Below are 23,088 nucleotides of genomic sequence, written 5' to 3' on the forward strand. Positions count from 1 at the left end.
TAATGATGAAACAGTTTGTTTTCTTAAGCGCGGTGACTTCAAGTCTAAAATGAAATGTAGCAGGCAAATTATTGGCTGGGCTGCAGCCCCACAGGCCAATGTAAGTTGGCGCCACTGCTTAGGTAGTCAAAATTCACGAGAATGATGTGCTTGATTGGAGTCTCACGAGGTTCCCCCTCATTTGCGGGGGAGGGTGTAAGGGATGACCCTTTATGAAGATATCCAAATGTCAACCTCCCTTCCACGTAGTACACCCTGGACTGAATCTTGTAGACTAGTGAGGCTCTGTCGTCTTGACCCATGGTACACCCAACGGCGAAAGAAACAGTAGGCAAATTGTCCACCATCATTTTAATTCGGTCTGTATTACGCATTGTGATGACAATGAATTGAAATAATGACGTCAATAAGCAGAGAACAATGCCTGCTTCGAACTAACATAGTTGCATTCCTTAAAATAATACAGGATGTAGAGTAAAAAAGTAATTAAAATAGCGGTGGACAGCCCATACATCACACCAAATTTCAGAAATATTGCAATCTTTCATTTACGTTTCTAACATTCTGGTTTCGCGTTGACGTTACAGAAAGCATCACACGAAGTCCCAGTTTTGTTTCTGAAACATAGCAATGTTCTCGTTTCATTGTCTAGTTTCTGGAACGTATCATTTTTCTTACATCTCGGAGGAATATATCAGAAACATTTTTGAAACGTTAGATTCAGTCATCAGGGATGCGTGGCGGCCATCCGGGATATTTTCTGTGGCGGCCATGTTGTGTTTACCTTCGACGCGGTTTGCCTACCATTATTTTTGCCGTTGACTGTACGTATAATCCTCTATGGGACTGGCCATATGTGTTTGCGATTGTCCTTTCATCTATTCATCTCATCACCGTTCATCCTCATCTACGCGATGAGAAAGAGAAGTGAAATCAATCAATCGATCTACATCACATTCATTCATCTTCTATTCCCAATGCGAGAACCATACATCATCATCTTCGCCAATTACTCAAATGTGGAAGAAACGCGAAGTTACCAATTCTTATTTTGGAAGTAGTGGCACTTTTGTTGTTCGGATTTTAATGCTTGATACGATGATTTTGATAATGCAAAAGTTGAGAATTGTTTCTCTTTTAAATTTCGTCATTATTAATTTTTGATGTAAATTTTTCAATAAATCTTTCATTCTCTCACTTTCAGATGGGAACCATACGTCCCGATGGGAAGCCAGATACCTGGAACAAGTTTCATGGCTCTCAAAGTGCCGCTGAAACGTGTAAGTAAAGTTTATTTTATCCTAACTTGGTTGCAAGCATAGGAGATTGATACTTTTCTCAATAGGTATCACATGGACAGCAACAATGAAAAGATCTAAAGGGGATGATAACGACTTCTCCAACTCAATGTTCAGTGGATTTTGATATTTTAATGGAACAGATCTCAGAGCTGTGACATTTTTCTGGACTACTTATGGGCAAACTGGGAACCCTCGGCCCTTTTAGGAGTTTCCGTAAAATTTACAATATTTTACCGTTAAAATTTAACGGTCTGCCTGTTAATTTACAAAAAAGGGAATCAAACGTTTCTTTATTTAAATTGGACTGTTTTTATCGTGAATAAAGAAAGAGAATGATTATAAATTGCTTTTGAGTGCAGAATATTTTTTATAAACTGAATCATTAAAATAACATTAATTAGTGTTAACTTTATGATGGCCGTTAATACTTTCAAAACAGTCATTTCTCCAGTCTTCTCAACCAGGAGACAGTGATAAAGAAGTTGATTCGTGTAATACCTCATCTCTCTTTTTCTCTCTCCCCCTCTCCTTTCTTACTTTATACCTCATCCCCCCCTCTCTCTCTCCCCCTCCTCCTCTTTCTACTCTCGAGGGGGAGAGAGGGAGAAATCTCTCTTTTCTCTCTACCCCTCCCTCTTTTTCTTTATCTCTCTATCCCCGTACACTGTAAAAAAAAATACACTTTCTGCACATTTTTGGAACACTTCCTAGAAACTACTTTTGATCACTTCTTGTACACATTAAATGTGCACAAGAAGTGTACAGGAAGTGCTTCAATAGTGTACAGGAAGTGCTTCAAAAGTGTACAGGAAGTGTACAAAAAGTGCAGCAAAAGAAGTGTACAGGAAGTGTGCAAGAAGTGCTTCCAATGTAAATGTGTCCCAAAAGTGTGTAAGAAGTGTGCTGCAGAAACTACTTTTGATCACTTCTGGTACACTTTACACATTTGGAACACTTGTGAAAATACTTGAGCGACACTTTCAGAACACATTGAAAGCACTTCTTGCTCACATGAGATATATCGCAATTCAGTACTCATACTTAGTTTCTAGAATAAAAATACAGTTGAGTCACATTTAACTTGACAATTGAAGGAGGAAAAAGCAACAACTTTCACACAGAACTCAAAGTGTGTCAATTGACACACAAAAGTGCGTAATTTTTTTGACTCCAATGACACATTAAAAATGCATCAAACTGAAAGATGCACCTAAATGCATCGAAATAAATGTGTCAAATGACACATTTAAGTGGATATTTTGACTCCAACGTGTCGTTGGAGTCAAAAAATTTGATGCATCTTTAGTGTGTAGAGTGACACATTGAAATGCATCAATTTTTTTCTTTTCTTGCATACCTGCAAGGGAAAAGTTCCAATACATTTCTCCACTGTAAAAAATATTTCACTTTTCAAACACTCTCTTGAAGCACTTCACATTTAATGTGCTTTAGAAGTGTTGTATATGCTGAAAAAGTGATGGAAAGGAATATTGTCAATATTATATATTCTGCAAGTGTGTTAAGTGCATTCTAGAAATTATTTTATCATTTATAGTCCACTTCCCACATTTAGAACATGCTGAAAACACTTCTTAGTACACAACGAAATAATTTATCAGTACTGTAATATTTTAGGCGGAGGGAGCTTAGTGTAAATTTCTCTAGTGCAGGGTAATGGGGGTGCTAAGCTATATTTAATTAAAAAATTGAGCTTGTTCACATTTGTGCATATATAAACACACCTTTCTGCTTCAAAGTGGCATGACCTTGTGAGTTCATGGTTGGTTATATGTGCAAATTTTGAATTGAATATTGAAACTGAAATGACACTTTCAGGAGATATTGAAAATAACTTTTGCACAAAATGAGAGATCATAGCTGAAGAAAGAAAGTAAATAAATTTTCCTTCTCATTTAATCTACATGTTTATGCCTTATCGTGTATACATGCAGATTAACAATCTCAAGAATAAACCAAATAGGAAAAAAATTCAATTATGAACAAAAAATAAATGATGCAGGAGTAAAGAAGCATTGTCATTAAACAGAAAAAATCAACAACCTGTAACCTAAAATGAATATAAAACACAGAAACACTATGAATACCATTTTCAATCACCACACCATTGTTGCTAATGAACAATAAGAGAAACTTAGGTGCAATTCATAGTAACAAATGATACAGAAGATCCTGAGACAGAACATTTATTGTTTGTCACAGATACACTGGTACTTAATGCATAGTCTGCTTTCAATCCTTGAACTTCTCACATAAGATAGATGACTTGAGGTGACAGTCTGTCTTTATGGCCTAATAGTATACATATACTGGATTAATACCATACATGTAGCACAACTTTTGGGGTAGTCTAATTCAAAACTATAGTATATGTCAATAAGTGCATAGATAAATGTTCGTAAAGTGGCAGACTGCACTTTCTAGCATCTGCAGCTACCGGGACAACATTCCTTCCACTAATAGTGCTAGATAGGGTCCTTCTTTCTCAAAATCTTTTGTTACCAAATGGTGATAATTCCTGAAAATAAATGAAGCATGCATAAATATCATATTTTTTTCTTGAATTTAATTACAAAACATCACATTTATTCCTGATCAAGTATTATCCAATTAAAACAATCTCTCTCTCGCAATGAGAATTAACTATGCATCAACCCACAAAAAAAGAAAAAAATACATGGTAGAACAATGCCCTCAAATGGCTGTTGTACACTGACATTAAATTTGACTTATTTAATATCTGCCATGACCCAAGAACACAATGCTTTGACATTCAAGCAGATCCCTGTACCAATTTGCTTCCCTTTTACCTACACTAAATTCCATGACTCCACATCCCTTTGAGGGGTCAAGGCCTGCCAGACAGACAGCTTTTCATTGGATAATATGTGCTTAACGCATTGTGTACCATCAGCAGTGTTACTGGTGTTCAAGCTCACAGTATTTTATTTATTGCATGTAGCTCCCCAACTGTTATGATGTTGGGTTAATACAGAACTTTGGAACTCCAAAGAGTTCAAACCAAGAACCACTCACATTAAAGACAACAACAGTAACCAAGAATTCAGCTCTTCTATTTTACTAATGACTACAAAATATTTAGAATCCAACTTGTCAACTTCTAAACCTTTAGTATATTACTTTCACTGTTCCTCCCCTCAACTACAGCAATTAAAGTTTGTATGCGCTTACCTTTGATGCATGAAGACGGGTACACAAAAATACTCCTATACAGGCCAGACTTGAACCCGAAACTCATCACAAGAGCACTTTCTCCTTTATGTTGCATGTCTTTGCACAGGGCCAAGAAAATATTGATGTGAAGTTACTGTAAAACAAAACAAATACCATATTTACTGGTATGAAACAGAGAACATTCAAGGTTTATTTAAATTAGCAGTGGGAAAATATTACCATACCCAGGTGGTGTAAATATAATAGCAATTATATTCTTTGTAAAACTATAGAGGAGACAGATTCTGAAATATACTTATAAGCCAAAACAAAGTGATTAAAGATATAGCATACTCAATTTAGTTCATTTATATTACTTTTCTGTTCATAAACGTTTATCCTATACATAAAAAATTGATTTAAAAAATACAAGACTAATTTTTCCTGTTTATATCATATAATATGAATGTGAAACAGTCAACACTTTATCACAGAGGAACATTACTTGGAGCTTTGAAAATATAATAATTAGGAACTTATGTGAGACTAAAACAGATGAAGAGAATGCATGGTTTTAAATTATGTAATTTGTACATGAATTACAATTGGAAACTCTTCATAACTTATGCCCGACCCTGTGGCCGAGTGGTTAGCACATCACGCCAAGGGTCCCGGGTTCGAATCCTGGTCGGGCTTGGTTGTTTGTGAATGTCCATTCATCAATTTCATCATTTCATCACTCATCCCCATCTTCGCAAATTAGCCAAGAGGCACAAAACGCGAAGTAAAATAAACTAAATCAATCAATCTTCATAACTTATCTCTCTTTTCTTCTCTTCCCTCCCCCTCTCACTCTTTTCTCCTTCCCATCCCACCACCTCTCTTTCCCTCACAAAAGGATAGAAAATTTGAGAGGAAGAGAGAAAGGCAGACGGAGGGCTCACTCTCCCCTCCTTACTCTTTTCTTCCTTCTCTCTTTCCTTTTTCTGTTCCTTCAGAGAAAGGATGACTGTCTCACACACATATTTCTCTGTCTCCCTCTAGGAGAGAAGAAAAATGGAAGAAATGCAGTGAGAGAAAAAGGGAGAGGAGAAAGAGAGAAAGGGAAGATGACACACACACACACATATTTCTCTCTAAATGAGACACACACTCTCATACATATGTGTGTGTGTTGGAGAGAAGAAAAATGACAAATCCAGTGAGAGACACAGAGAGGGAGAGAGAGATAAAGGAGAAGAGGGAATAAAAGACATGAGTGAGGGAAGGAGTCTATTTCTCTCTCTGACAAAGAGAGATGCTGAATAGAGAAAGCAAGTGGAAAGAAAAGAGAAAAAAAGGATGAAACAAAAAGAAAAACAAATAAGAGGAGAAAGAGTTCTCTCTGCTCCTCTACCACTTTCCATGACTAAATGTCATTGTATTAATTAAATTTCCAAGTCTTTGATGTGTATAAAAGTTTGTATGTTAACAGAAAAAAATACCATTCCATATCTCAAGCAATTAAGAAAGTGAAAGAGAATATACATGACTGTTTCTCGTGTTGGCCATTATTTTTGTATAGTTAAGTTACTTAAAATAATTTATCACTTGCACAAAAAAATATTTAGAGTGGTGTATTCTGGATTTTCCATCTGTGGATGACAGTTTGTATTTAAAGGTGGTAGGAAAAATTTAGAGCCAAAATTACTTTATGACTTAAAAATGCATATTCCACATGTCATTAGGATAATAGGCATTGCTACAGACACTTTTGAAAGGAAGCATAAAAAGAGGTAATATGCACAAATAGATAAAATAAAATAAAAGAGACAAGATATAGTTATTGCACATTAAGAAGTATGAAAGCAAAATTAAACAGCAAAATTGACATGATATCCTTATCTATAACATCTATGAGTATAAAAATAATTTTCCACAAGAGAATTCCACTACTGAAAGAGAGAGAGACAGACAGACAGCCTACAAACCTTAAGAGTTAAGCATATTGAATTAACCTAAGTCTCATTTATAAAGATGGTATCAAAGGTATGAGGGGGTTAAGATCTGATCATTATGTCATCCAATAAGAAGCTATTCAGATTGTGAGTGATGTTATGAGTTATCAGGATTTTCGAAAGGAGGAGGGGTACATATGCTTATTTTTATTAATGAGCCCTCAATTTGCCATTTTTTCTGCCTTTGATGTTTTTTTCCAACATTTTTTAAGGAATACTGAGCAAAAGAGGTGGTTATAAGTTGTGACCCCCACCAACCCCCTTTTGATATGCCACATTGATGTTGCGTCAAGCAGTTTAATAAATCTGAGCCTTAAATGTACCTAATGTTGAAGCGAAGGAAATATATTCTGAAGACAGTTTAAATTAATTCAACTTTAACTTCTTCTATTTATATTTGTTAACTCGCAAGTCCAAATTTCAAACACGAGGAATACTTTTATCATGGTAAATTGTCTACGGAAAGTGAGATTTCTTATCACTGATTGATTTGGAAATGCAAATATTCATGTTTCAGATAACAATATGTAACACACACTTACCTTTTGCATCCTTGGTGGGTAGATATCCACAATAAGCACAGAATAATCCTTCTTCAGTTGAATCATATGCCTCACAATTCTCTGCACGACAATAGCTTCTGAATATTTCTCTCTTGTCTTCATGACAGGAACAATAGGTGCCTTAAGAATAATAATAAAAGAAACTTTTGCATGAGAACTAGTGATATCAAAACAAAATACTAGTTGAGTATATCAATTTAATGGCACAGTTAAGAATAATGAACAACAGACAAGTAGCATTTAAAAATATTTTTTTTTATAAAGTCCTAGGATGATCATTTCATTCTTATTACTAAGATGAGTGATATATATTTTTTTTTATTGTTTAAAGTGATGTTAGTATGGAATGTTAATTCGATATTATCCATTGTCTAGTTCTTGAAACTACACTGGATATGGAAAATATCCAATTAATATTGCGTGCTAATGTGGCGCGCCCAAGGAGAGTTATTGGTGGGGGTTATAACACCCTTTCGCCTGTACTTAAAAAAAAAAGAAGAACGCCAGACGTACGAAAAGATGGCAAAATGAGGACGGACCACAAAAGAATGTGCGCACGCCACTGATAGAACCATTGTCTCTAGCATTCATGGATTTTTTAATATAATATTTCTTATCTTTCACATATATAAGGTTAAGATATTCTAGATTTTTATTACGCCTACTCCTCTTTTCTAAAAGAAAAAAAAAACATTCAGAATGTGTAAATGCCTCTCGTTCGTTTCCATATTTCTTTCCCCCCTCTCTCGCTTCCCTATTTATCTCTCTCCCATGTACTCTTATTTTTTCCCTTTACCCTCTCCCTCGGTTCTTGCATTCCGCTCCCCCCCTCCTCTTCGGTGTATGTCTATGTATCTCTTCTCTTTCCTTCACTCTCTGTCCGGTTCTTCAATTCTCTTCCTTTCTCATATTCTCTGCCGCTTCTTTCATCTATTTTTTCTCTCCTTTAAAGCACTTCTTTCTTATGATGACATGCGAACATGATGTAAATATTTCCAACATCTCCACATAAGAAAAAGTGTTTTAAAAGAATTAAAAGAAAGGGATATGGAAGAAGCGGCAGAGAATGTGAGAAAGGAATAGAATTAAAGTCAGACAGAGAATGAAGGAAAGAGAAAAGAGACAGATAAAGATAAAGGAGCGAGTCGGGCACACACACACGGTGAAGAGAGAGAGGAGGAGAAGAGAATTGTTTGAATTGTTGGTTTTAACTACACTTTATGTACAAATAGGTTGGTCGGAACGGGCCTATAGTTTAAAGCGTGATCCCAACCACTGCGCAATGTGTCTGCAGCAGGTATCGAACCCGAGATCCTTTGATTACAAGCCAATGACGTAATCAGCCATCGGGAGGGAGACCGAGGACAAGAGAGGAAAGAGGCCGAGTCAGAGACAGGCGGGCGAGAGAGAAATAGAGAAACTCAAGAGAGATAAAGCAATAGAAAAACGAGCGAAATATAGAAGCAAGAATTGGAGAGAATGATATATATCTCTGTGGAGATAGTAAAGAGAGAGAGAAAGAGGAACAAGTAGAAAAGAACAAACAGAAATAGAAAAAGACAGAAAGAAATATAAAAATGGAGAAAGAAATAGATGAGAGAGAGAGAGAAATATAGAAGCAAAGCAAGCGAAAAGAGGCAGGCAAGGAAGAGGAATAATAACAAAGAGAGAGAGAGAATAAAGAAGAAACAGGCCGAAAATGTGAGGGTAAACATAGGGAAATGAATGCTCGAAAACAGAGGAAATAAACAGGAAGGAAGAGATACTAAAATGAGAAATGAAGATGGGAATCTTTAACGGAAAAGAAATTGACAAAAACGTTACAAACAAAAGGGAGAGAGGAATGAGAAGGCAGTTTTTTTTATTCCAAAAAGAGAATGAGGGGTCAAGTCACCGCGAGAGAGAAAAAGTGTGCTTTCTGCCATTTTCAAATTTTATATGCCTGTATATTTGCTTCACGGCACTGGAATTGTCCGCAATGACAAAAATAAATGAAATAGGCAGAGAACAAAAGCAAGGAAGCATTGAACTCTCACCTAACACATAACTTAGTTCTTGCAACTATTTAGATAACAACGCAGCTTAATGTGAAACTATTATGACAGTAGCGTACGTAGGATTTCATCAAGGGGGGTGTTCTTTCGAAAACTTTCTACAAATTCACATTACCATTGTTTTATTATACTTTAATAATAATAATTAATTAATTAATAATTCTTATAATTAATTAATTAATAATTCTTATAATTAATTAATTAATAATTCTTATAATTAATTAATTAATAATTCTTATAATTAATTAATTAGTTAAATTACTAATAATAATTACTACTAATGCAGCTGCTATTTATGAAAGAAATAGAACAAAATTTCACATCACCTGCAAAAATAGTTCGAGATCGAGAATCTTAGGGGCCCGCCACACCACTACGTGTGCCTTCATGGCACGGTGCTATATGTACGGGGGAATCTACATTACCTTTACCTATGGAACTCGCCCAGGATGATGATGAAGCGCGAGAATACATGTTGCTAAATTCCATTGAGTCTATGTTTTCGTTGAAAAGTAAGTTTATAGACATTCCAACACATTTATCACTTCTAGGTGATTCACAAAGCACTTCTTCAACATTATTTAATGATGTGGATGTAGACTCAGCATCACTTGAGGAGTTCACAAGGGGATGTGAAATCAGTACCGGGAAGAATGTTTGCAATAAGGTCGGCAGACTCGGCACACTGCAACGAAGCAAGGAATTTTCACAATTCTCGCACGTCACTGCGCGACTTTTTGCAAAAAAAAATAATTGCAAAATTGAACTTTGCGTCCGCTTAGATTGTGTTTGGAATGTTGTGTTTTTCTTCATGCTGCATGGGAATAATAATTCAAATTATTATTATTATTATTATCATTATTATTATTATTACTGTCGCAGATCTTTGACTGGGATAAATTAGCCATTTTTAATTTTTCTACAACAATTTCCATAATATTTCAAAAGCTCAAGGGGGGCGGTTAAACCCGGTAACCCCCCTTGCGTACGCCACTGTATTATGGTATGGTAAATAATGGGCCCTGAAGCTAATCTCCCATTTTGGTGTAATCGTTGGGTCTGACCAGGTTCTTTCCTTTATTCGCGCGTTTATAATTAGGCAGTTAAATCAGAATTTCAGCGAACAAAGAAACATATAAAATGAAATTGTAGAAAACATGCATAAATACTTACTTTTCTTACTCCGAAAATCTGTGGTGGTAGTTCGTTCTCTCCTGAATCTGCACAGAACTACAATACACCAGTACACAATGCGAAATGAAGCACTACTGAAACACGTGTCGCGAGAAGACGCCAACCAAGCGAAATGCTTCCGGCGATTGCGAAAGTTGTCTTCAACCCCTCACGCCTCTCAAGATGTACCGTTACGGTGGTGAGTCATGAGGGGTTGTTTGTCCAGAATTTTTCAGTAGCGAGCAGGTGGAAGAGTAAGAATAAACTTAGAACCAAAATAACCATAAGTTGGGACTCTGGGGAAAATTTCCTGTTTTGATTTTATTTTTGTTATTTAGCTTCGTATCACTTCCACTTTTGGCTAATCGCGACGATGAGGATGAGTGATGAAATTGATGAAGAGACACGCACCCATCTCCAGTCCGGGATTCGATCTCGGGACCACTTTCGTCGTAGCTCGTTGTGGTCTTTCATATCTGTGCATCGTTAAAAAGAATAAAAAGACAAATAACTATGACAATTGAACAAATGACAATTGAAATTTGGTTAAAATGTGCGGCTTATATTCGGGCCAATACGGTATACCTATAAAAAGAAGCGAGGCGAATCCAGTTTCTATCTAATGAACGTACGGTAGTCTATACTTGTTAACAACTCCAAAGTATATTCAATTCAATGTCAATTTTATTGTTTGTAAGGTAATGATAATAACCAGCGCTCTTTTCCTGGTATATTTTAAAATGTATAAACATGCCGCAATATTTTCAATAGTTCTTACGATGAACACAAGAACAAACAGATGTGAAGTGTACCGAAACCTTTCTTCCCAATAATAGAACATTGATAACAACACTAATAAAACGGAAATTTTAACTTTCTATGGCTGAAGGGCAATAGGTCAAATCTTACTCTTAAAATCCTGTGCTTAATATAATAATTTAATAATCGGGTCGTACAGTGGGATCCATGAGTATTACCTTGCAAATTGTCCATCACCATGTTCGTGCACTTTATTTGACCCAATAAGAGCTTCAAGAATTAAAAGAAAACTCAAAACAAGCTGTTGACAACTTCTTCACCAGCATACATAAAAATCCATCGCTTAAAAACACATAGGATGTAAGAGAAATATTAATGAAAATAGTCATGGACAATTTGCACGATAATACTCATGGATCCCACTGTACATCTCTGCTACACTTAACGTTCCCTAACATTTTTATCGAAGAGAGTTCACCAAAAATGACAAAACGGGTATTATTTTTACAGTGTACAAACAATGTACCAATAATAAAATATTAGTGGCTTGTACGTACATGCATGGGTGGCACCAATTGTGATGTGACATTTTATATGTGTTACTGCTTTATATAATGAAATTGATTTATGTTCATAAGATATTAATTTGTCAAAAAAGTATAAAATGACAATCGATATGACCAACAACACAAAATGAAATCATGTGCTACAAAGTGTACAAGAAGTGTACAGACTTACTTTAAACAAAAGTGTACAGAAAGCGTTGAAGAAGTGCACACAACTTTGAATGTGTCCCCAAAGTGTGCAACAAGTGTACAAAATTTCGTCATTTCGGGTCGCACACATCTAGAACACTTTAAGTACACTTTTGCAACACCTTCAGTACACATCTTGTGCATATTATATGCAAGAAAGTGTACCAAAAGTGGACAAGAAGTGTATTTTTTTTTACAGTGTAATACATATTATTCCCTTTTCTATAAGGAAATCTGATGTCAAGTTCTCGATAAAATTGGACAAAACAACAATTTTAAACTGAATTTATTTATATTTATTTTGTAAGTGTACAGATTAAAGTGATGTCAGCTGAACTGACATTTCAAGACAGCTGCTCACCACGAGTATTTATACTGATAATTCAACACCAAATCCATCCCATCACTCGTGCGAAATATTGAAACCTACTTCTTAGGGGAAATATTTGAAAGCCCGACCACATAGAAGGATGATAAACTCACTGATGTGGCTGTCAGTTTGTCTCCTCTACCAATTTCCACTGGTTTCTGTTCTCCCCTTTCAGTTATATCCATATTTCAAGGCCCTTGTGCTACAAGGTGCCTTCGGACGTCTTTATCAACGCATGGGAAGTCACGGACGGACCCCAACGCCTAATCGGATTTTCTTGGGAATTTACCAAGTTGTCGCCACACTAATCATGGCCGCTTTATACTCTCCGCCACAGGTGTCTGTACTCTGAGAACGCGATCTTTCCCCCTCGTTTGACCTCGTGAAGTGAGGTGATGCGTAAATCGTACTACAGACGCGCCATAGCAGAGAAGACTGTTTTGAATTTCCATCAGGAGGCTTGAAAGACAACCCCGAAAAATGTTCTAACCCCTTTCCATCACACACATGCATTATAGTTGAGCCGATATCACTTTCAACTGATACTCTTACCGATTTCTACCGATACCGATGCTTGTATATTGTAACAAATAAAAGTTGTTCAAAATATTGGTTAATAATTACTAGTGGGTGAGTATTTCACTCCAATTATAAGCATTAATTTACCAAAGTTGTGTTTTAAAATATTGAGAAATTACACATAATATAAAAATACCGGTTATGTAATCACAAAATATAATTTCTTTCAAATAATATTGGTAAAAAATGAAATGAAATTTTGCATAACTTAACAGGATAATTGGACTCCGCGAAAGTGTTGCGCTACATTTTTGTGGACCTTGCGAATGATCAAAACGCCGGAGAAACACCAGTCGGTATCGGTTAATAAAATCCAACCGATACTTTCCGAACATAGGTATCGGCTCAGTCCTAATATATGTATATGTACGATAAAGCAGTACAAAAATGCCACGGTAAGATAATCAGGATTGGACCTACATTTTTTTAAAGTGAGATCCACACCACAGCAATGCAACTCATCTTGGCTCTAACCTGGAACTATTTGACTACAGATCTGCAGTGTTAACCACTACACTTTCGGGGAGACCCTTGGTTTCAGTTTGGAATTGCGAAAAAAACTCGATTTGATAAATACGAATATCTAAGAATGTAAATGATATGTCTGATAACTGTGTGGAGTTGAAGTACAGATGGTACCAATGTTAAACTGAAGTTGGTACAGTGTAGTCCTCATCTCGTGAAACACCACCCATTCTTCGTCTTGTCTCAAGATGCTAAGGATTCTCTCGTTCTCGTTCCGATATCCAGTGATTTAACCACACACACCCTAATGTTTTCCCCTCCAAACGTCCAGTTTGCCATTTTGGCCCTAGATTTACCCTTGTACCCCCTGTAAAACGACATAACCATGTAGATTGAGAATTCTGCTTAAATATCTGCCGATATGTAAACTCGTCATTCTCAATTTGACACTCGAAATAATAGGCACAAAAATATATATGAAAATAACCAAAAACACTAGTCTCTGCACGTTAAGCAACACAGAGATTTATTCCCCAAGGTAAACCCCAGTAAGTCACATAGTTAAGCATTTTTGAATTACGCCAACTGCTCCAAGTTCACTGAAGTCTCGACACTGTATTGTCTCCTCTCGATAGTGATGTTCTTGTCTTGATTGATTTGGTTTATTTTACTTAGTTTTTCTGCCACTTTTGGCTATTGATGATTGATTTGGTTTATTTTACTTAGTTTTCTTGCCACTTTTGGCTATTGATGATTGATTTGGTTTATTTTACTTAGTTTTTCTGCCACTTTTGGCTATTGATGATTTATTTGGTTTATTTTACCTTTTTTTGCCACTTTTGGCTAATCACGAAGATCTTGTCTCGAATCTGGAAATATAGAGTACGTACGTCATGAACCTCCCTCTGGGCACCCATGTTATACCCAACCAGTAAAATCCGAGAGAGCTAGCAAAGATGAAATGCCAAGGAGAAATAATATCTGCCCGTGACTCGTTGGTAGTGGAATTTAAATGCACCCAGTCCCAAGGAGAAAGAAACGCTGAGGAAACGGCAAGATATTAAAGGAGTTGATGAAGATACCAGTGGTCGGCTCGTCTGAAGGCCCCACCACCCTAGGCCTTCTTGACAGAATGCGGCGATTCCCTTGCCTGCAGGAGGCGCTGGGATTAACGATCGCAGAAGAGGCCAGGTTAATTGGGAGATGAACTTTCGCCTCTTTGCCTAGCCTAAGAGACGGCGATGTCGTAAAATATCGGAATCTTATGATGAAGCGTTTTGCTCCAGGATGATGTCCTCTGCCACTGAAAGCTCCATGCTGTAGCATGCAACGTTTCGTAACTTGGGAGAAACTTATCCGATTGCGAGTTTTGTATGGTTACATTTGATATGAATATAAACATCTCTCTGATAATTTGCTTGTAATTTTCTCCGAACGACAAGAGTTTCGAGTTGTCAGTGAATATTTGTCACTTTCGTAAGAATGCAGAATCAATCAAAGAAGGTGCGTTACCATGGTAACAATCGTTTCTACTGCATTGCCAAACTTAACATCTGCAATGTCTATAAGGGGTTGATGAGTTGAAGGGTTGCTGGACCTTTGGCCGATGCCAGCGAGGTCGTTTTCGAAACTTCATCATTCGAAAAACAGCTGTGTAATTCCAAATTCTGAAAATGATATCTGCCTAGAATTCCTTCTAGGGCATTCACGTGAATCTTTGTGTGATTTGCTTTATAGATATTCACAATAGTTTAATAGGCTTATACAGTGGCTGCGATTAGGGGGGCCGGGGGGGCAGTTGCCCTCCACGTTTCGCCGCTTTTGCCCACGCACTATGCTAAACCTTATATACAAAGGGAAATGTACTGTTTTTGCCCCCACCTCCCAGGTTTTGGAACCCAATCGCCGCCACTGGGCTTACGTAGTCACGAAACTATTGCGAATATCTAGACAACAGCGAAAGTAAACCACACGAAGATTCACGTGAATGTTGTAGAACAGTGGTTCTCAAACTGTGGTACGCGTACCCCAGGGGTACATGAACTACTTGAAAGGGGTACGCAATCAGCTCGAAGAGTAGTTTTTAATCCGTGGTCTACCTAATAAACAAGTACCGAAATGACTGAATTTGGAGCCAAATCTCCGTTTGAAAGTTTAAAGTGCACAACCAGGCTTCAAGAAACTGTGTCAGGCTATGCAGGCACATCCTTCTCACTACTAACTCTGAGGATTTACAATGAAATACTCAAAAATTGTCCTTGACTTAATTTTGTTTACTTTTTAACTTTTTGTTTAACTCGGGAAAAATAGATATGAAAATTAATGTTTTTAATATACTTCTTAGCATACAAGTTTTTTCGCATTTTAATTTTTTTTAACTAATCATAAGATTGTAAACGTAGGAACACTCAATAAAATAATAAACGTAGGATTGTAATGTTTATTTGTTTACCACCTTTCACATCCAGCCCGAATGTCATTTTACTCTATTGTAGATACACGGCACCAACATATCAAAAACGTCCCACCACATTTCCCCAAACCCTACTATTCGGAGGAAATATATGGTGGGGATTAGACGTTTAGTTACAACTAAAGGGTAGAATGAGAAAGAAGTTTGAGGTCCGCTGTTCTTGAAGGAATTCTGATGTAGTAATTAAATATTAATTTTTCATGTGATATTTTGAGGTACGGATAACAGTCATTTCCAGTGGCGTAGCGTTATAGTACGCCCGGCGTTCCCAGATTTAAAATTTCAAAAATGCTTAAATGCTGTGATTATAAAGTAAAACGTGACTAATTTCATATATGTTTGACCTTCATGGCATTATAATAGCTATTTTTCGCGATCCTCTTGCAACGCTCCACTCTCAACACTCGTTCTAGCATCTCTTTTCAATGCCTTTCCCGGCCGGACGCCGAGCAGGTTCGGCGTACAGAACTCTATATTCCTTGCTGCCTTTCTGGAGGGAAAGCTTCGATTTCTACAGCACGTGCGTAAATGGCCTCTCTTACGCCCGCGTACGAGAGGTCTACCGTGATTGGTTCATGTGACCCTTCCTGCCTTCTGAAGCAGACGACAGAGGCAGAATTCCTACCCGTTCTTCGCTCTTCGCGCTCATGCAACGCGTGCTATGTGATGCTACAATACGCAATATTGACTGACGTAACTTTACCAATCTCAAATATACTGCTTCTTAATGGCCACTGCATTGTATAATTTATCGCACGAACAGCGATGTGTATTAGAAACTAAAATATCAACACAGTTTTTGTCAAATAAGTTGGTGAAGTCCTCGTGGTAGAAATTCAGCCTGTGGCTGCTCTACCACTTAACCCGCAAAACTATTATTTTTTTATTGTATTTTTTCGTTATTAGTAGTCCAGTTTAGAGAGTTCTGCAACATCAAGTGGTGAGCTGAAGTGGTGAGCTCGCCTTAATGGATTTCTATCGTAAGGCATGAGCTCTATTTGATAGCGCAGTGTTGCTAGCTTCTTACTCGAAAAAATCACCAAGGTTTTTGGGGTAACCTAACCTAAAACAAGGAGCTGGCAACCTTTTTCTCGCAGTGTTGCCAACTCCTACCTATATTTTTTTTAGTTGGCAAGGGCTAGAGAGAGAGAAAAACTTATAGCTGGGAACAGTAATGAGCGAATGCGCCATATCGTAATTTTCCAACTCCCGGGGGCCAATGTTTGTATATCGCGACTTTTGTAAACCTCTCTCTCTCTCGGGGGAACGATGTGCCGCGCACGCACACGCACGCACACACGCGCACGCACGCGCGCACGCGCGTATTGTAACACAAACAAACAAACAAAATAATAATTGTTGTTTTTAGGATGCCTGGCCCCTATAACCTCGCCAGGGTGCGTGGTGCCCAACCAAAAATGTAAAAGTTTTCTAATGGCTGCGGTTATAGATTACCGCACCTCTGTAGGGTTTCACGTGTTTTTTTTTTTTTCCCCCAAACTTCCATGAAACCCTACAGAGGACCTCCGTAATGCATGCAACGTGTACTAACGACTCTAGTGTTATTTGATGTTGTGATATTTTTGGATATAGAGTTTTATTGTGAGATATAGATAAAAATAATTATGTTTATTATAATATTTTCTTGATGAAGATGGAGAATATGTGCGTGTTACAAATAAAGTTGCATGCTTTTTTTCTAGTGTGTGTGTATGTGTTTTTGATGTTTCGACAGCATCTGAAACGATAAAAAAGAAATTTTATTGTTAATTTTCACGTGTAAAAACAACAACAAATTTTTTTTGTGCAAATTTTCTGATTGTCTCTCGTGCTATAGTGCAAAAAAGATATTGTAGCTGATAGCTAATGAAATTGATATTTGTAACTGATCTGAACTAGTGAAATTCGTATTGTGCTATTGTAACTGATTGTGCTAGTGCAGAAAATTTCTTATTATGCAAGAAAAGATGTTAAAAAACTTGTTAAAACTGCTCTGTGACCCTCTCGTTCTTCACGTCGTAGGCGAAGGACTTCTCTGCAATCAGGATGACACTGCATAGGGTATCCTCGGGCAAGGCATCGTGGAACTCGCAGACGACCTTGATGTTGGTTCGATCGTTGACCACAACCTTCTTTCTCTTAGATGTGTTGATGACGGTCATGGGTCTCCGTGCTTTGAACTCGCTGGGCGTGTAGTACATGTCCACGCTTCCCTCGGTCACGCGTTTGTAAGCCGAAAACGCTTCGTAAAGTTTGAGGTAATCGTTTTTGGTCACGTCGAGGTTGTAATTCTCGCGCGGGAACACTTCGTTGCGTCCATTTTTGAGATAAACGTTCTTGATCTTGCAGTCGTCGAACTTGCTGGAATCTTTCTCCTGATTCTTGTCCCGCCCGGTCTGAAAAAGCACTACGACGAAATCTGGCATGTCGAACTGTATGTTGTTGAACTGCGTCGTCACGTCGAATTCCATGTGACTTCCCGACGCCATCTTCTGCACGCACTGGTAACCGTGAAAGTAAATCGACACCTGCGGACTTTTCAAAATCTCCGCTTTGTACTTGAGGGCGTAGTTTGTTTCGTATTCCACCACCGGCATTCTCAATTCCATGCTTTGGATGACGCACTTGGCCGCTTCGGGTAGAGTGTTGGCTATCGGCGTGGTGCCGTCCGGACCCAAAGTAGCGTATCGCATCAGTGCGTCGTTGTCGTTGGCCGCTCTTCGAAACGTGATCCTCAGTCCTCCCTTCCACATGATCTCCTTGTAGTCCGAGAAGAAACCCGGCAGCAAACGCATGGGAAAGAGCACCGTGTGACTTCTCGTCGATATTTTGGTCCCGGCTTCGAATCCCCCGGCCTGGTAGTACGCTGCGTCCGTTTTGGATAATTTCAACGTTCCCACTGCCGTCGACGTGATGCCTGGATAATCTATTCTGTCGATGACGGTGTTGTGTTTCCTCACCTCCACCTGCGAGAACAGGTGAGGCACGAAGTTGTCCACGAGTATCAAGTTTGCTGCTGCAGGAAACGCGTCTCCGCTTTCCTTCTTCACCACGTCGAATTGAAGGTAGAGGTCCGCTCTGTGAGGATGAACGAACCCATCCCCTACGTCCACGTCGTATTCGATCTCCCTGTTCGCTTCGTTCAGATTGGCGAACGTGCGACGGTTGGGAGGGAAAGATTGCAATTCGTAACTTTCGATTTGCTCCATTCTCACTATGTATGGTTATTTATTATACGTTGATCTCCACGATGGCCGTCGTAGTGGCACCTGCGAAATCCACCACGTCTCCTTTCTCGTTCGTCACCACCAACTCTATGTCGTCTATGCGGTTGCGACATACTGGAAAATAGATCGGCGAAGAGGGCGTGTAGATGATCGGTTCCATGAACTCGGAACTTGGTTTGAACGTGGCTATGATTCCCGTCTGCTTGTGACTTCCTAACAATCCGTCCGAAGATTTCGTGATCATGCCTTCCGCCACGTTACAGTGTACGTTCAGAGTTTCTATGGCCAAGAATTTAGGAATGTTGGTTGCTACGTGCTTGATGCCAGCTTCGAGTTTTGTGTCGTTCTCGAAACCTAAAAGTTCTCCCATGGTGCCCAAGTCCACGGTCTCCGTCGCGGACAGGATTTCCACTCTGTGCGTGACCGAATTTTGAGAAAGGTATGTGCCTTTGGGTAATTGAGCTTGCAAAGTGGAAAGATTGTATTGTCCTGGCGTGACGACGATGTGTTCGCTTCCGACGCTAATTTTGTTGTTGTGCTGCGTAACATTGGGTATGAGGTACATGCTGTAGAATGCACGCAGAGCCACGGATTTAGGATAGACGATGTCGTCGTGCAGCGTGAGTTTCAAGATTGAAGATTCGCTCGTGAGATGGAACACGCCCATCCTAGTGATGCTGTTTGAGGTTCCACAATGCTTTCTTGAAATCCTCGATCGTAGGGTTATTTATTTTAGAGAGAAACGCGAGCACGGAGAGGCAGAGATGGCCGCAGTTCACGTCTCCGAAATTTTGAATGCTTTCGTCGTTGTAGTATATAGAGGTTTTGTTCGTTTTCAGATAATGAATTAAATTTGCAGGTGGAACACCTCCGAAAGAATCGAAAACGAATGCTTTATCATTGTCGTTTTTGTGGTAACATATCCAATGCGTGCCTGGATTTTCTTGACCGTCCAAGTTGACTACTCCGCATTCTCTTCTTTTAACGCTTGAAGGTAACGAGTCGGACATGAAAACTCCTCTGAAGTGTTTGATTTGTAACGGTTCGATCAGAGATTCAATGTCTCGGTTGGTGAGTGCTTCTGTTTCTTTTTTTTAAACTTCTTCATCACGCCCTTCCCCTTCTTCTCCATGGCCAGGTTGTGACGTTTCTGTTCTTCCAACTCGGCCTTGTTCTTCTTCGAGTCGATGACGGTTTTTGCGATGGCGGCACTTCCGCCGGCCAAACTTCCAACGGCCCCCAATGCTGCCAGGATGGCCGGGATGCTGAATATGAAACCTCCGATCTTTTGCTGTTTCCGCGAACGCTGCAATCTTTTCAATTGAGGTGTGCTGAGAAGTAATTTCATTCCGTGTCCTTTCGACAAGCAAGAACGTTTCTTCTCGCGTTGTTTTTTGGTGAGTAACCCATCGAGGGCACCTAGATTTTTCAGATTGGAGTATGGTATCTGGTACACGACACCCTTGGGCTTCATGCTGATGCTCTATGTGTTATTTTCACGGTATGTTATTTATATATATATTCTGAGATTTTTTCTTGTGTAGTTTTTTACGGTATGTTATTTATATATAAATATTCTGAGATTTTTTTTTTCACGGCCCCACAGTCGCTACACAAATTCTATTACGTGCTTCGTTTTCTTGCCAAGAAGTTCCTTTGTCCCCTTGTACACGATTCGAGTTTTGTTCTCGATTAAAATAGATAGCTTCTCATCGGATAACATGTTAGCGTATCGATCCGGTAAAAATAGACTGTATTGTGCGTTGAGCAACAGGCGTACCTTGGGACCATACTGGGTAGAAACGATTGAACCGGAAGTTATCGTGTAAGGTTTGTCGACTTCCAATTCCTGAATTTTTACATACCCGACTGACAAATTTAGCATTTGTTTTAATGCTTGGAGATCACTTATTTTTTCGGTCGTCATATCAAAAAAAATTTCAAAGTGTTAGAGAGAAATTTAATTGTTTTTTTTTTCACGATGTGTGTTATTTATATATATATATACCGAAGATTATTTTTTTTCACGATGTGTGTTATTTATATATCAAGTTTTTTTTGGCACGTATATATATTATTATTTTTTTAACAGAGGAAGAAAGTCCGTGCTTCGGAAAACGCGAGGATGTGCGTAGTGATATCTTCCTTCTCCTGCATAGACTTGTACCAATCATCAGTATACCGTCTTCTTCCCTGCATCGCCTCGTGCAGTTCCTCCGACCTCTCGTTCAATTTTTCCCCTGCAGCCGAAAGCAGAATTTTGAGATCACCGCACCTCAGGCCGCTGATCCCCCGAAGATGGTCCTTGAGAACCATTTCACAAGGGATGCGAAATTCCGGCGTCGTTCTTGCTAAGATTACAAGTTTATTAACATCTCCGTTAACTACCTTTTTGAATATTTTAGATAGTAGCTCGGGTGGCAAATCAGTTATGCAAGCCATGTTGTTTTTTTTTACTGTATGTTATTTATATACCCCACCCCAATTTTTGTTTCGTGTTCATGGCGATGGTGGTGCCTAGTGCGGCGACCCGTTCACCCAGCGATGCGTCTCTGCTCACGAACCTTTCGAAAGCTGCGCGCTCTAACTTTCTGTCTGCTTCGTGACGTGCATTCAGATCCGTCTGCGTGGTGTTGTAGGCGATGTCGTGATCTTTGCATGCGGCGTCCAACGGATTCACACCCTTGTCTCCTCTCTCCAATCTTTTCTCGAGTTTGGTACCCGGTCCGCAGTACTGGTAGCCAGGTAGATGCATCTCGAAAGGTAACTTGTTGATGATGTCGTTCACGAGTCCCTTTCCTTCGGCCACGTTCCAAAATTTCGGAGGCAGTGTGTTGATGATTTTGATCAGGTAACCTATGCCCTTGTCGTCGTTCACGATGAAGTTGGAAAGTTTCGTGCTGATCATGTCCACGATGCCAACCTTCTCGTTGTAGAAATTACGGTTGCCTGCATTCTCCTCGCCGGCTATCACCAACAATCGGTCCACGAGTTTCCTAACGTCGTCCACCCAAACGAATTCTTTGGATAGCGTGTTGTAGCGTTTGACGCCGCTGCCCGTTTTGACCTGGTTCCAAATCGGTTTGATGAGATTCCTGTACTTCTCGCCGCTGCTCGATTTCACCCTATTCTGCGAGGCGTCGTTGTTCTGGTACAAGGCATCCGTCATGATCAGAATTTCCTTGTAACTTTGGTAATCTTCGTCGGTGTAATCTTTCGGCTGCTTTTTGGCGACGAGTTCCCACAGTTCCACCGTACCCGGATACCTGGTCCAACTATCCTTGTCGCCTAAATTGACTTTAATGTCGTTGCCTTCGAAGGTCACCTTCGATTTCCCAATCTTCCACACCACACCGCCGCCTTCGCTGGTTTCCATGCTGGGATACAATCCGAACACTTCATCCTTGTCGAATTTCCCCGTGCTCAGGTAGTCTCGTGCCAAAGGTCCCAACTCGATTTTATCCGAAGACGACGACGTGCTGCCTATGGCTCGACGTCGTGCCGGTGCATCCTTCAGTTCGAACGGCGTCGAAGGAATGCTCGAAATAGGCGTGGGTACGGCGTAACTTTTAGCTGCGAGCGGTACGAGTTCGTTAATCAAATTTTTATTTTGTTCCGTGACACTTTTAATTTCTTTACCTAGACTGCTGATGGCATCGATCACAGGTTGATCCTGACGTTTCTTCTCTTCGTAGAATCCGCGATTCTCGGATTTCCAACCTTTGAAGCGTTTCGCGAGGTAATCGCGAAGCTTGAGATTTTCGTCTTCGATTTTTCGTTTCGTCATGACGTTATTTATATACGTCGTTTCTCACAACGTTGCAACGTTTAGAAAGTCGTTGATTTTGTTTCTGTATTTTCCATCGTTGGGTTTTCTCGTCATGTCGATCGTCACAAATCCGAAATCGTCACCGTTCCAGCAAGTAGAGCAGCAGCGTTCCGAAAATTGATTGTAGTTCATGTCTCCGCCTACGTAGTCATCGTATGCGTGCTTGAGGTTGGTGTGATCTTGACGAAACAAACATATGAAATTGGCGTTGTCGCGCACTAACTGTTTTGGAATTTTGGAAAACGTTTGAGCTAGGTAGAAACAATCCATTCCTTTGTGACGACCTTGCGTGAAAAAGTTGCGAATTTCATTTTGATTTTCCAGGATGGCGTCGTCGAACACAACGACTGA

The 23,088-nt window shown here is 39.2% G+C and overlaps 1 protein-coding gene across 1 annotated transcript in view; it reads left to right on the forward strand.

The window, feature by feature from the left end:
- Positions 1–23,088, forward strand: part of LOC145984287 (RNA/RNP complex-1-interacting phosphatase homolog) — a 280,792-nt gene that overhangs the window by 26,573 nt on the left and 231,131 nt on the right. The window contains exon 2 of the mRNA XM_083117930.1: positions 1,205–1,280. Coding sequence (XP_082974056.1) covers positions 1,205–1,280 — 76 coding nt within the window. The remainder of the gene's footprint in view (positions 1–1,204; positions 1,281–23,088) is intronic.

The sequence above is a fragment of the Lepisma saccharinum genome, chromosome 1 (genome assembly GCF_977018435.1).
Source record: "Lepisma saccharinum chromosome 1, izLepSacc3.1, whole genome shotgun sequence".
Classification (NCBI taxonomy): Eukaryota; Metazoa; Arthropoda; class Insecta; order Zygentoma; family Lepismatidae; genus Lepisma; species Lepisma saccharinum.